The sequence below is a fragment of the Hyla sarda genome, chromosome 5 (genome assembly GCF_029499605.1).
Source record: "Hyla sarda isolate aHylSar1 chromosome 5, aHylSar1.hap1, whole genome shotgun sequence".
Classification (NCBI taxonomy): Eukaryota; Metazoa; Chordata; class Amphibia; order Anura; family Hylidae; genus Hyla; species Hyla sarda.
This window is the reverse complement of record NC_079193.1, coordinates 259,257,215-259,273,449: the sequence shown is the minus strand read 5'-3', so window position 1 is coordinate 259,273,449 and position 16,235 is coordinate 259,257,215. Positions and strand designations below refer to the sequence as shown.

At 39.4% G+C, this 16,235-nt stretch overlaps 1 protein-coding gene across 11 annotated transcripts in view; it reads left to right on the top strand.

Moving 5' to 3' along the window:
- PTPRM (protein tyrosine phosphatase receptor type M) overlaps window positions 1-16,235 on the top strand; it is an 898,578-nt gene that overhangs the window by 702,248 nt on the left and 180,095 nt on the right. For 7 of the 11 annotated variants that reach the window (XM_056521605.1, XM_056521601.1, XM_056521594.1 and 4 more), the window contains 3 exons: window positions 4,611-4,685; window positions 6,136-6,162; window positions 13,677-13,861. In XM_056521605.1, coding sequence (XP_056377580.1) covers window positions 4,611-4,685; window positions 6,136-6,162; window positions 13,677-13,861 — 287 coding nt within the window. The remainder of the gene's footprint in view (window positions 1-4,610; window positions 4,686-6,135; window positions 6,163-13,676; window positions 13,862-16,235) is intronic. The other 4 variants (XM_056521603.1, XM_056521596.1, XM_056521600.1 and 1 more) reach the window with 1 other exon arrangement.

The following is a 16,235-nucleotide window of genomic DNA, read 5'->3' as shown; positions in this document are numbered from 1 at the left end:
TTTATATAGAGTTTAAAATAAATATTTATTATGATTTAGAATAAATGTCCAAGCAGGGTCCTTGCTATGGACTGAAACATATATAAATAAATAATAAAATCGATAAATTATTGCACAATGTGCAAAGGTAAAATGTCCATATAAAACAATGGAACGGCCACCTGTTGCACGATATTACTGTTATTGTAGACAGTTGTTGATCAGTCAGTTAAACAGCCTCCTCTTTCACTGTAATGATGTTGCTGTTTGTAGCAAACAAAGTATATAGCAAAGAAAATTATTTTGATACAGTGATGTCTGTGACGGATCAAGAGTATACTGTATCTTGCTATTAGTTTGGTGCTCTGCACCACTCACCGCACCGCTGTATGGGGAAAGGTTCCGGGATGGCAGTCCTGCTGGGTGACAGACTCCATACTGCAGACTGGCACGGCTAAGCAACCGGACCGATGGGGATGTCCGCGCGGTGTTTGAAATCCCGATATCCCCCCGAAGTGGCAGAGTTGCGTCCAGCCGTCTGATGGTAAAAGATGCCGTGTAGAGGAGGTGAGTGTGGATGCAGGGGAGTGGTGATACTCATCGACTTTACCATCAGACTGCCGGACGCAACTCTGTGCCACTTCGGGAGGATATCAGGATTTCAAACACCGGGTGGACATCACCATCGGGCCGGCAGCCAGTCTTCAGTACGGAGTCTCTCACTCAGCAGGACTGCCATCCCGGGAACCTTTCCCCATACAGCAGTGCGGTGAGTGGTGCAGAGCACCAAACTAATAGCAAGATACAGTATACTCTTGATCCATCACAGACATCACTGTATCAAAATAATTTTGTTTGCTATATACTTTGTATGTTTCATTCCATAGCAAGGACATTCCCTGCTTGGACATTTATTGTAAATCATAATAAATATTTATTTCTATATATATATATATATATATATATATATATATCTTGAGGTCTGTATCATATTTTGCATTATTATCCTCTACACAGGCTTTGATAAATCTACCTAGAAAAGCGTAAGCTCATTATTAGGCTTATTAGCCAGACAATGGGGGAGATTTATCAAAACCTGTGAGAGGTGCAGTTGCCTATAGCAGCCAATCAGATTGTTTCTTTCATTTTTCCGAGGCCTTTTTTAAAAACGAAATAAGAAATCTGATTGGTTGCTATGGGCAACTGCTCCACGTACTGGCAGACGTACAGAAGCAGGAGACCACTGTTTAAACAGTGGTCTTCTCCTTCTGTGCTGGGGCTGCTGCAGGGGGATGCAGCGAGGGAGACCGGGCTCCTTACTGGGGTATTGGCTGTACCTCCCAGACAGTGGCCCTGTGTACAAGATAAGGCCACCACACAAGCCTGGTTGTCTTATATTGGGAGTGTTTTGTCCCCTTTTGTGTGTGTTTTGTCCCTTATTAGGAGTCTTTTGTCCTCTATTGGGTGTGTCCGTGTTGGCTATTGGGCACGTCCACTATTCTGAGGCTGCAAATACATTAAGTCTTATGGGACTGCTGAGGTTTTAAAAAATGTCTGCTATCGGGAGGTGTCCCCTATTGGGAGGTGTCCGCTAAGGAAGATTTTATTGTAGTAAACGTTTTGCCAAATTATTTTATTTTAATGACTTTTACTAGAGAGTAATTGATCACATCTAGAAGGTTATTATCATGTTTATTACAAACAGTAGGAGACAAATGATGACATCTTAACCTGGTAAAAAATATATCCTATAAATGTCTGCAGTATTCAGATTTAGTTAACCCAAATAAAAAGAGAGTACCTCGAAAATTAATTTCAGGTTTAAAAATGTCAACTATATTTCTGAAGCTGGCAGCATGGTCTAGTCATCAGCATACAATTCATATTATTAGCATTTGTCCCTATTGTCCTTCTATATCCCCAGTACATTGATTGGCACATAGCCCACATTAGTGAATAAACTTCAGCTATGAAATGTATAGGACAGCATAATATATTGAGATGTGCTGCATAGTAGTAGCTTTGTGGTATGCACAAAAACTGGCTTTGATGTTGATGAATATGCTATAGCTATTGAGGTCTTATCTTCTGTGCTGAAAATGTCAATATATTCTGGTATAAGTGAAACTGTATCTGACTAAGCCAAGTCTGTTTTTTCCAACACTATTTCCTGAACACTATTGTTTTTGTGAAAACTACCGCAATTTAATTTATAAATATGTCCTTATGAAGATATTAAGGTTTATTCTCTTAATACTAACACTTTTAGGGGCTGATCACATCGCAAATTTAATGCCCATATAAAATATAAATTGAACAGTCCAGCTCACCTTCAGTGTAGACATGCACGGATCTGCACCCAGCTCAGTGAATAGCAATGACTTGAAGAACAAGACGATGATCCAGCACGTCAAACGAATGCAGCTTTATTATATATTCCAACAGCACAATAAACGGGTAAAATCAGCTAGTGCATGCACACTCTTCCTACCGAGGAAGAGTGCACATGCGCTCGAAACGAGTTTGAGGCTGGAGTAGATGATTTTACCTGTGTATTATGCTGTTGGAATCCATAATACAGCTTCATTCGTTTGACGTGTTGGATCAACATATAATATATGTATGTATGTGTGAAACATGCTCATGAAAAACATAGGCAACCATATGCAACTTTATACTTACATCTTGTTTTTATAAGTACCGTATATACTCGAGTATAAGCCGACCCGAGTATAAGCCGAGACCCCTAATTTCAACCCAAAATCCCAGGAAAAGTTATTGACTCGAGTATAAGCCTAGGGTGGGAAATACCTCATCCCCCCCTGTCATCATCCAGACCCGTCATTAACATCCTCATCATCATCCCCTTGTCATCATCCCACACATCCCCCCTTCATCATCCCCTTATCATCCCACACATCCCCCTTCATCATCCCCTTGTCATCATCCCACACATCCCCCCTTCATCATCCCCTTGTCATCATCCCACACATCCCCCCTTCATCATCCCCTTATCATCCCGCACATCCCCCCTTCATCATCCCCTTATCATCCCACACATCCCCCCTTCATCATCCCCTTATCATCCCGCACATCCCCCCTTCATCATCCCCTTATCATCCCACACATCCCCCCTTCATCATCCCCCCCCCTTCATCATCCCCACCCCCCTTCATCATCCCCACACCCCCCTTCATCATCCTCTTCTCATCATTCGCCCTCAGTGGTCTTCAACCTGCGGACCTCCGGAGGTTTCAAAACTACAACTCCCAGCAAGCCCGGGCAGCCATCGGCTGTTCGGGCTTGCTGGGAGTTGTAGTTTTGAAACCTCCGGAGGTCCGCAGGTTGAAGACCACTGCGGCCTTCAACATCATCCAGCCCCCCTCTCACCCCCTTTAGTTCTGAGTACTCACCTCCGCTCGGCGCTGGTCCGGTCCTGCAGGGCTGTCCGGTGAGGAGGTGGTCCGGTGAGGAGGTGGTCCGGGCTGCTATCTTCACTGGGGGCGCCTCTTCTCCGCGCTTCCGGCCCGGAATAGATGCGTTGCCTTGACAATGACGCAAATGACGCACCTCTGCGTCGTTGTCACGGCAACGTGACTATTCTGAGGCCGGGCCCGAAGCGCTTAGAAGAGGCCTCCCCGGTGAAGATAGCAGCCCGGAACCACTATCCCACCGGACCACCTCCTCACCGGACAGTCCTGCAGGACCGGACCAGCGCCGAGCGGAGGTGAGTACTGTACAGAACTAAAGGGGGTGAGAGGGGGCTGGATGATGTTGAAGGCCGCAGTGGTCTTCAACCTGCGGACCTCCGGAGGTTTCAAAACTACAACTCCCAGCAAGCCCGGACAGCCGATGGCTGCCCGGGCTTGCTGGGAGTTGTAGTTTTGAAACCTCTGGAGGTCCGCAGGTTGAAGACCACTGCGGGTGGGGGAGTTCACTCGAGTATAAGCCGAGGGGGGTGTTTTCAGCACGAAAAATCGTGCTGAAAAACTCGGCTTATACTCGAGTATAAACGGTATATACAAAATATATAGTTCTATGGGTTTGTTTTTTTAAATGTTTTATTGTTATACACAAAGTTATTGGACTATGACTTTTCTTTATGTGTTACAATATGCATGTACCAGGTAATTTTATATTTGGCTGTATTTTATGGTTTAAAGGGGTTATCCAGGAAAAAAACTTTTTTTTATATATCAACTCGCTCCGGAAGATTTGTGAATTACTTTTATTAAAAAATCTTAATCCTTTCAGTACTTATGAGCTGCTGAAGTTGAGTTGTTCTTTTCTGTCTAAGTGCTCTCTGATGACACCTGTCTCGGGAGCTGTCCAGAGTAGAAGGAAATCCCCATAGCAAACCTATTCTACTCTGTGCAGTTCCCGAGACAAGCAGAGATGTCAGCAGATAGCACTGTTGCCAGATAGAAAACAACAACTCAAATTCAGCAGCTGATAATTATTGAAAGGATAAAGATTTTTTAATAGAAGTAATTTACAAATCTGTTTAACTTTCTGGAGCCAGTTGATATAATAAATTGTTTTTTTTCCTGGAATACCCCTTTAATGTCATGACAGATGACTTTTTCCGACACTTCTTAATGTGTAATTTATACATGTGTCTTTATCTACAGCTGTGTCCTCACCTTCATCATTCACTATGAAAACAAACACTTTAAGTACAACTGTGCCTAATTCTTACTACCCAGGTAAGCAAGCAAGTAAGACTATTCATACAGCATTGTGCGTTCTTCTCTCCAAAACTATTGAGCACATAACACTGCTATGTGGGATCTGTGGTGAAATTTAGACATTTTGCTGGATTTTATTCTTGTTTTCTAGTGGAAATTTGGAATATCAAAGAAAAGGCTAAGGGCTATAATACTTATGATAAATGTTAACTTTCTCTTTCCTACCAGTTGTTTAGAAGAACTCACTTGTGTTGTTTTATGAAGTCGACAAATCATTTCATTTTATCATAGTTCCTGATTTTCAAAATTAATCAGGCAACATTTTTTGAATACCTTTAAGCATTATAGCCTTCTTAGTGGTTTGGTATAAAAGAAATTAACATATTATTTCATCTACATGAAGAAGCATTCCAGGGTTTTTGTTTTGCCCATTTAAAGCACCCTCACCTTCACTAAAACCATAGTGCCATCTGTGATCACCACTCTCACCACCAGAAATGACAGTGCTTAATGAGTCACAGGAAGTGGTGGGTCCTGGATCAGCTGACTTCCTGTGAACTACATACTTATAAAGTATGGAGTAGCACTATTGTTAAAAAAAATAAGGAAGCCATTGCATTTTCCAAAGCTCCACTGACCCTTTTACTAATCATAGTAAGGGAACAAGACTAAGCATATATTAATATTATTGATGTCTTCTTGTTATATATATTTTTTGGAATATGGCTGTGAGAGAAGCATATGTAAAACTGTAACAGTGTTTATATAAAGTGGTGACATAGTAGCCTATTGGTGTTGTCAAATGAATTATTAAAAATATATATATATATATATATATATATATATACTGTATATATATATATGAAGGAACACTTTCTCCTAATAACATTCTGTAATATGTAGGCTACTTTAATATTTAATAAGTGCATCCAATGAAGCCTACAGTACCATAACCCTGTTTATTTTCACAGGTATTGATTTCTTCTTCAGGGCTCTATTACAGTAGCTGACGTGCAGTATATTTATGACAACATTTTATTTTTTTTAATAAGCATGATCATTGTAGGGACCGTCATTTCTGGGAACAGCATCGCTTGACCTTGTCACACTTAGAATTTTCATTGAGTAAAGTTCCCTAAAGCACTCCGGCAAAGGTTCATAATGTCAAAGATGCTTCCAGAGGAAACTGCTCCTAAAATGTCATGACTTATTTACAGTACTGTATCTACTCATCGTGGGGGTGGCATCTAAATCTCCCTAATCGTTGTCATTATTTTCTTTATCTGTTTAACCTAACGTGAAACCTTCAGGTAAAAATGAATTTGTTCCGTTACAATACGACCGTCTATGTTAAAGTTAATCTATTGGGAGTACCAGCCTATGTGTCAATTATTTTCTATTTTTTCCTTCTCTCTCCTTGTGTTCTCTTTTTCTCATTCTGCTTGGCCCTGCTTGTGGTACATGACAGATCCCTTTGTGCCAACTGCAATTTTAGGTGAGATCATTTCCCTTCATAAAAGTTATCTGTACAAATGACTAGGATAGACAGTGGTAGCAGAAGAGACTTTCCCATGCGTCCTGTGTTTGGCTCTTCACAAAGCAGTGACTGTAGTGATTCTTACACATGCAAAATGCTGAAAATGTTATGAAGAAAAGTATTTTTTGTTAATTAAATGGTGCTACTAAAATAGTTTTGTATCTGTGGAGGGTCATTCAAACCTATCACAGCTTTTGCCCACATGGCTTGTTCTCAGACTTATGCTACAACATTTTTGTGGGACACTTTTTTCCACTGTGACTGCTTGTCGAGATGAAAACTTTCTGAAGTACAATATGTAACAGAGGTGGTCAGCATCTAGTCGTCTATCTGATGCTGGACTATGGCTCCCATCAACCTGTCTTGGGTAGGGGATGTCAGGGCAGATGGGAACTGTAGTCCAGTACTTACTGAAACATGAAATGCTGGCTCTCTCTGATGTGGAATGTTTGTCTGAAAATGACATGTCTGTCTTTTCTTCCTTTAAGATGGATAGCACAGTTTCAGTATTTAGTTTATATTTATTTTGTCACACTTGTATATCCACAGCTTTTAGTCATAAATTGTAGAATATATGCTTTTCTCTTCATTGAGAACACTTGTGCTGTCAGTCGTTATTTACATATAATTATTTTATGCATGAGATCAAAGCTTAGAACAAGCTATTCAATCAACACATGGCAATATGGAAAAAGATTTTATTTGTAAATTCTCACTACGGATTTTAAATCAATATGCATCTTCCCTATTTAAACATTTAAGATGTCTCCGGGGCACAGAGAGTCATCTCATGTTACATGGTTCTATTTCATTGGACTTAGACCTGATGTCAGATGTTAATTCAACATCCCTATTCTGCAGACACAGATTCATTTATCGGATTGATTTGCTGTCCAGCCTTTCCTGCTATCAGGCAATTTTTAAATTGTAGACATTTGGAAATTTCATATAATCAAATTGTATAAATGAATCAGTCCAGGGGGAAGCATAACCTAAGAGATTTATAGTATGTTTTCTGCTATGAAGTAACTTGTTTCTGGGCTTTTGGCCTTTAACAGCAATGACATGTGATACCGGATCTTGGATATCTTGGATCCAATCGATAATAAACTTTTAAGAATATTAAGACTATTGATGTACAGTAATATGTAACATATGTAAGATGCAATTCACAAATTCACATTCTCCATAATAGCAAGGTCAAATAAAGAGACAAGAGGCATTTGACTGGAGTGGCTGTAAACGGATATATATGCTTATCACAATCAGTCAATGTAACTAACTAAATAACCACAACAAGCAGAACGTACAGAATGGAAATAAAGTGTCAATAAGATTATGTCATTTGGTTAGATGAAAATGAAAGAAGACTGAATGAGAATAGAATATGTTAAAAAAAAAAAAAAAAAAAAAATATATATATATATATATATATATATATATATAAGAACCAGATACAGGCGCAGCACTCCAACAAAAAAGTGATTTAATATCTCATGTCAGCATTACAACTTTTCAGCTCCTCCTGGAGCCTTTTTCAAGCATGCTTGAAAAAGGCTCCAGGAGGAGCTGAAACGTTGTAATGCTGACATGAGATATTAAATCACTTTTTTGTTGGAGTGCTGCGCCTGTATCTGGTTCTTATCTTGGATGGACTCTGATCAAGTCCTTTGGGACGCTGGCACCAATTTTTTGGTTGGACTGGATAAGTAGTGCTGCTTTATTTTGGGATTACATATATATATATATATATATATATATATATATATATATATATATATAAAGTAATATTAGTAAAAGCATGTCTCGTGCATCTAGATAATTTTCCATTAGCTCTCGTGTTCTCCTTTTTTGCATAGTAAGATAGCACAGTGATAGGATCCATGATGCTAGGAGTGTGGAACGTGACCACTGAGGCCACTGATTGGCTGCAGTGGTTCCATGACTCCTGCTTCTCAAAAGAGACCAGGGAGCTGACCAGAGCTTATACAAAGGATCTTTGGTAGATCAGATAGGTGAGTAGCCCCTGTTTTGTTATTTTAACAGCATTTTGGTCCATTAAATGCTATAAACTGGATAATCTCTTTAAGTCCTTTATAAACAGCTAAATGCATCACATTTTGGCTCGGTAACTTTTTCAGAACTACTGAAAATTTTTTATTGTCATATATTGAGAATGTTCACAGTCTACCACATACTTTCAACTGAAGTAAACTTTAGCATACTCGAATAGCCCTTCAAGGGTATGTCCGTATATGGCAGATTTTTTTCCTGGGATTTTTAATATCCATTGAAAAGGGAAACCTGAAGGGAAAATCTTCAACAGAAATTTACATACTGTGGGTTTTAAAATGCCTCTACCTACCTAGTACTGTACCTTGTTGCAGATTTTATCTATTTAGATGCACAGGTAAATGTTAGGGCTCTGCCCTCTGCTCCCAGCAGTGCCGCGGTTAACTTTGCAGGATGCGCCCACATGCAAACCCCAGACTGCCGCTCACTTTCCGCCCCTTCCTCTTCTGTCCCCGCTGGACCTTTTCCTTGCGTTGCGGGGCGTGCTTGCTTGCAAGCCCCGCTCTGTTCTTCTCCTCCTGCCCATCTCTGCCACACGCGCATCCCTGCCTCCTAGGTACCGGTACGTCTTGGGTCCTTTCCCTTTCTATAACGCTGTCACTGTTAGAGGCTGGGACCCGTGGCTAATAGCACGCGGCACTGATCGCGGTGCCGCGCTATTAACCTTTTAAATGCGGCGTTCAAAGTTGAACACGCGTCTAAAGTGAAAGTAAATCAATGCCGGTTAGCTCAGCGAACGGTACGGGATCGCCGCAGTGAAATCGCGGCATCCCGAACAGCTGTAGATTTATGGGTAAAATGACTGATGTCACTACAAAGTAGCATTGGTGGCGCAAAAAATAAGCCATCATATGGATTTTTAGGTGCAAAATTGATAGAGTTAGGATTTTTTTAAAGGTAAGGAGGAAAAAATGAAAGTGCAAACATAGAAAAAACCCTGGTCCTTAAGGGGTTAAAGGGCCAGTGCACCAATAATTGTTGCTTGTCTCAAACCACATAAAAAACTCCATGGATTTCAGCCATGGATTAAGAGGCGGAATTTGTTTACCTCTTTTATTTACTAATCACCGACCCGACCTGAGATGGCCTTTACTGCCAAGACCAGTTCATCTCAGACGGTGGGGGCCAGAGCGGTAAGAGTCTGTCCCCATTCTGGAGATCAGACACTTATCCACTATCATGTGTATAGGGGATACATTTTATTAGCTGGATATTCCCTTTTAGCGTGAAATGGCCATCGCATGTTTGTGATGCACCCTCTATGAGTGTGTGAATATCATTTTATGGATTAAAGAGTTGTACAGATGCTGGTGAGTGCTGCTCTTTTCTCTCTCTGGACCTATACTATAGATGCAAAAATCTGCCTGTGTGGCTTCATATTTACTGTAGATTTTGACTTCTCTATTGAAGTTAACTGGAAAAATCTGCATCAGATGTGCAGCTGTTCAGTCCGATGTAAACATACCCTTTTAGTCACCCATTCAATTTGTTTAAAATCATTTTCAAAGTCATAAAACTACTTGATGATATACACAATTAATTTAGTCATAGGGAACATCACACAAAAATGATACAGTGTAAGTCTAAAACACTGTTACCAGAACCTACAGAGGAGTGATCCGTACTTCTTTTATGCACATTTGTCTTTGATAAAGAGTTTTATCTAGCAGATATATGTCCCTTGAGGGATGAAAGACAGAGTTTGGGTGAATAAATCTGTGTGATTTAATTGCAGGATTATCCTAAGCCTATTAAATAAAATCTTAGATTTTATTTTCTCATTCCCTTATCTCTGTCCAACACTTATGACATTGAAAGTATGATTATAACGGGTATTAAATTCACAGAAGGGGAAACAATAGATTTTTGTTGTGCATGGCACAGTTTTCTATTTTATTGCATACACACTAGCATGCTAGTGTTCTGTTGTTTTACCCTGTAAGTAATCAATCTAGTATCACAAGGGAGCCTTCTACACTGAAGTGATACAAGATACAGGCAGAGCTCATGTCCGGGTCCACTGGAGGACCCACTGTAGCTTTCTGTTTTGCATTGACATCCTGTTCGGTTTTGCTTACATAGGAGATTATTGAAAGGGCTTTTGTGTCACTTATGTGTCACTTAAGCTACTATATATTTGCTTGTCTTTCTAATCTCTGCTACATCTGCGACATTAGACCTTGCACATGAGAGGCAGAAATACTCACAGTGAGCCACTGGATACATTGTTGTTTATAAGAGGGTTTCTTAAAAAATAAAAATTCTTATCTGTATTCTTATTCATATATAATGTAATGGTTTTGAAGAGATAAACCTCTGAATGTTGGTACAGTAAGTTAGAAAAAAGTAATATCCCAAATACAATTTCAATAAACATGTTTTACTAAATAAACAGAACAGTTAATAACATAAACATGGTTGATATCCCCAAAACCCTCTTAACTAATACAACAGAGTGAACATGTTTTTTATGAGGGCTGGTAAATGGTAATACAAGTGGCACTACTGTTTTTCCCAGCATTTACCCTATAATATAGGTTAATATAAAAAGAACACATTTCTGTGTGTATGATAAAATGCCACTCACAAAATCTAGTGTTCATCCTTGCAAAAAAAAACAAAAAAAAAAAACATCACATGTAATAATACATTTTTGGATAGTAAACTTCAAAGAAATGTGCAGGGAGGAATTGAGTGCCAGGGAGCATAAAAGCATTACTTTTTCTGTTCATCGGACAAGCCTCTTAACCTCTTCTGTCATGGATCAACCTGTGCTGTCTGCAACTGATACTTCACTGACCGCCTTCAGAAGTTAGTCCAATGTTGGTCATTTAACCCTTTAGATGTGCCCAACTGAGGTCCGATTTGCACCCCCACAATAGAATTGCAGGGTGCCGATCAGTTACCATGGCAGCTTTCTGCAGTGTAATATTTGGTAGTTCAGGCTTCCGCATGCATTCAACAGGCTGGTGAAGATTATTCTAGAAACAGCTAGTGACTCAGCTGACTCGCCAAAAGCACCAGGCCAATGTATTGAAAAAGCTGGAACAATGTCTAGATAAGACATGCTGTGGTAGGGAGTAGCTTAATATGTACTGCAACTGTTCCTCAGTTCTGCTATTTAGGAGACTGTGCCCAACAAGTGTGAGAGAGAGACAATTTTTTACCTCTTCTAATATGCCTCCTTTAGTGTTTGTAGAGTTGATGTTTTTAGTTCCATGAAGCTCATAGACATTGAGCCCCATTCTATTAATCAGTGGAGATCCTAGCAGTTTATTCCCTCGTGACCATAAGTACTCAGACAATAGCTCATGTTCCAAAAAAGTTATTTATAGTACAGTCCTCATTAAACCCAAAATGGGGAGATTTATTAAACTGCGTGAGAGAAGAAGTGGAGTGATTTTCCCACAGCAACCAATCACAGCTCAGCTTTAACGTTACCAGAGCTTGTGAGCTGAGCTGTGATTGGTTGCTGTTGGAAAATCAATCCACCTTTTCACTCACACAGTTTGATAAATCTCCCCCAATGTAAAACACTTCAGACACTTTATTTAAATTGTACATTTGTATACTGTTCCTTCTTAGCAGAAAACATACCTCCAAAATAAATAAAAAAGGAAATTTGTTGACAAAATCCAATTCAATTGAGGAGGAAAATTATAGATTATAAGCAGTGAAAACAAGTGTTTAATAAAATGAATACAAATGCATCTGTAATTAAAGTCTGAATTTTGCTTAATAATGTTTTCAATGAAGGAAAAGAGCACTGTAGTTACTCCTTTACTTCCCATTATAGTGTAAATTACTATTGTGAAAGCTTGAATACTATTTGTGCTGCTTTGATACCATTATTAAAGATGTTGCATGATATGTAGTTCTTAAAAGGACAAATGATTTTTATGCGTTATAAAATTGTATATATACATATATTTTTAATATTAAATATCTTCAATGTTCCATTTTGTACGAAAGGCTTTGTGGGGGGGAGGGGGTTGATGGCCGATTTCATTTTCCTTATTCCTGAATTTTTGTTTCGAAATGTTCTGTCTTTTCGATGCATTCTGGTCATGGCATTTTTAATTTTCTGTAGAAAATCTGGAATACCAGGACCAGAATGGGAGTTTGAAAACCAGGACTGGACCAGAATCTCATGAGGATATGGAGTTAGGTTGGATATGCTGTGATACAAAAATTTGATGGATTATTTGACAATTAAAAATAAACAAATTAAATGACGTTTTTTTGTCCTTGGTGTCGTATCTTATTTTTAGGCATGTTCTAGAATGTTTCAAAGTATCTGAGCTTAATTTAATTTCCCTTCATAGAACTATATCTCCATTTTACACATGCATGAAATGCATTAGTTATTGAAATGGCAAATCATTAGAAATACTGACTATGTCCTTAAGTTAATTCAGACAACATAACACTGTGCAGGGACATTTGATGCACTAAATTTGATCAAGAACCTAATCTGGTTCCTTATTAGCTGCACTGTTAATAGCAGATCACCCCTAGATAAATATATATTTCAAGCAAAGGATTACAACTATACAAATATCTCTAAATGAAAGACCATATTGCTTGTTATTGATCTATATTAACGCTAAGTATATGACAACATTTAATATTACCTATTAATCTAGTCCTTTAATGACGTGGCTTTATTTTTGGCCCTTTACCCTTCCTCTTCATTTTATTTTGTCCACTGTCAGGAGCCAGACTGTTGATACTGAATACATTGTAATTGCTTATGCCCTGTCTTATTTCTTTCCTACTCTTTTCCCTCCTGATATGTATCTTCTTTAAAGTGCCAATTAATGGTAAGTTGCCCTTCTTACCCTCTGAAGAAACATCCATGGGGGAGGTTGGCAAACTTTTCCAGTGCTGGTTGAGAATGCCAAGCGATCTCTCGACTTTCTCACCCAACACTGGATAAGGACAAGTGATTGTGGGAACCTTACAGGTCTTTAGTCTACCACCGATTGTGTTCTGTGTTGACTTGTGTTGGAGTTTGGACCTGTTTCAATTGTATCAATCTTGGAATACTTATTTTTGTTAGTTGCATGAGAATGAATGGGGTAAAACTCCAAATCCATTTTGTATGTCTGCCATTTAAAGTGTCCAACCATTGTGTTTCACATTGTTCCATATGTGTATGATATACTGTGCTTACTTTCTTATTATTGTGATTCATTGTCCAGCCCAATCCTGGTACTATGTTAAAGTCATAATGATGTTTGTACTATTTACAACTGATGCATTGTTTCCAACTATATAAAAAAAACTATACATTTTTTTCTACCTTATTTCATTTCCAACAAGGAAACTTTACTTTTGACTAGGTTTATATGACTTCACTGTGCTAACCAGTCATTTATTATGTTCTCTGTTTATAGATGAAAACCACACCAACAGCGAGACAAGCAGTTTAGCCCAATCCCATACATACAAGAAGCGGGAAACAGTTGATGTTCCCTATCAGACAGGCCAGCTTCATCCAGCTATCCGGGTAGCTGACTTACTACAGCACATCACACAGATGAAATGTGCTGAAGGCTATGGATTCAAAGAGGAATATGAAGTGAGTAAAAACCTCAAGCACGGTGCAATGGCAGGAGATGCCATAGTAAGGTATAATGCAGCAGAAACTTCAAATGCCTGTTTCATCTTCTTTAATTTCCAAAAAAAAACTTTCAATATTTTATTTTGAACATTCATTATTAATATTTTGAGGTTCAACTAGATAGCTACATAACAGGTTTGAAGAGTTGACACGATTGCCTTTCATCTACTCTCCAGCTCACAGGATATGAACTTTGAGGATGTGTGAAGTCTGAATTCTCTCATTGTTAAATGTTTATCTGTTGCTCAGGCAGCTGACATTATATTGATTATATACCTAGACACATCCATCTTAATTAATCTTTTCTGCCTTGTAAGATCAAGTGTTTACATATTCAGTTGGTAAAATTCACATGTTATCTTAGATTTACAAAGTATGTGAAAGTAGATCAGCTATATGGCTTGGCTTATGTTCCGTACAACCTTTGAGTTGTATTGAACCCTAATACAGCAACCATAAAATATAAGGGGCTTCACTCTCCATGAATATGTATTTAAGTCTGGCATGTTCCATCTGTTGTCATATTTTAGAAGTATCCCCCCTTAAAGCTTTGCATCTAGGGGAGAATATCTTAGTAATTAGACACTGTGTAGAGCACTGTATGGCACACATTTATGACCCTTTATGCCTTAAAGTGAATGTATCACCTAGATGTTTTTCATTATTAAAACCAGATACTAAAACACAGTCTTTTTTTTTTTTTTCTTTAATTTGTTTCTATTTTTTTTTTTTATAGTTTCATTTCTAGTACATGATTATATGGGAAGCCATCTATTTTTGCCTGGTCTGCTTTTAACAGCATTTCGATACATGCTTTACTGTAAGCCCTATAGACATAGGCACAATTCACTGGATATTGACTTCTATGGTGAAGATTTATAGGCATATTCTGATACCTGTGCAGAGATAATTGAACAGGAAGGGGAAAAGGGTGAGCTCTGACCATCATCTATTGTGAATGGTCTACTCCCATCTTGTCAATATTTGTCACCTTTCACTGGAATCCTGTCTGTAATGATAAGGAGGACACTCCTGAAAGACATGTGCAATCATAAGCTCCCGGCAGCGCATGTAGATATATATATATATATATATATGCCCCCCGCACAGCGCAATCATAAGCTCCCGGTAGCGCTATCATTGACAAGCATTCTATTAGCAGAGCATCTGGCAGGGAAGCCGGCTGCCCGATGCTCTGCTAATGCTCTGCTTGTCAATCATAGCGCTTCAGAGGCATATGTGTATAGATGCGCTGTGGGGACCAGATAACGCTATATGTCTGGTCCCCACAGCGCATCTATATACATATGCCTCAAGCGCTATGAATGACAAGTATTCTTTTAGCAGAGCATCGTGCAGCCGACTTCCCAGCAAGATGCTCTGCTAATAGAATGCTTGTCAATTATAGCGCCTCAGAGGCATATGTGTATAGAAGCGAAGTGGGGACCAGATAATGCTATATAGATGCGCTGTGGGGACCAGACATATAGCGTTATCTGGTCCCCACAGCGCATCTATACACATATGCCTCTGAAGCGCTATGATTGACAAGCAGAGCATTAGCAGAGCATTGGGCAGCCGGCTTCCCGGCCAGATGCTCTGCTAATAGAATGCTTGTCAATGATAGCGCTACCGGGAGCTTATGATTGTGCTGTGCGGGGGGCATATATATATATATATCTACATGCGCTGCCGGGAGCGTATGATTGCGGGGGGCATATATATATCTACATGTGCTACCGGGAACTTATGATTGCGCTGTGCGGGGGGCATATATATATATCTGCATGCACTGCCGTGAGCTTATGATTGCGCTGTGCGGGGGGCATATATATATATCTACATGCGCTGCCGGGAGCTTATGATTGCGCTGTGCGGGGGCATATATATATATATCTACATGCGCTGCTGGGAGCTTATGATTGCGCTGTGCGGGGGGCATATATATATCTACATGCGCTGCTGGGAGCTTATGATTGCGCTGTGCGGGGGGCATATATATATATATATATATATACATGCGCTGCGGTGGGTATATGACAAGACATATAGCGCAGCAGGGGGCAAGATATATAGAAGCTGTGGGGGGCCAGACATATACAAAACCCTCAGCGATTCTATATATCTTTCCCCACCACAGCTCTTTTATTTGAAAAAATAAATAAAAGTAAAAGTACACTGTATATGGCTGGGGAGGAGCATGCCGTCCGCTCCCCTGCTTAATAACTCTGTGATAAGGGCGACAGATAACTTCCCTGCGAAAGAAAAAAAATAGAGACGGGCGACAGATTAGTAAATCAGGGAGAAAAATACTCAGAGTAAACCTGAAATC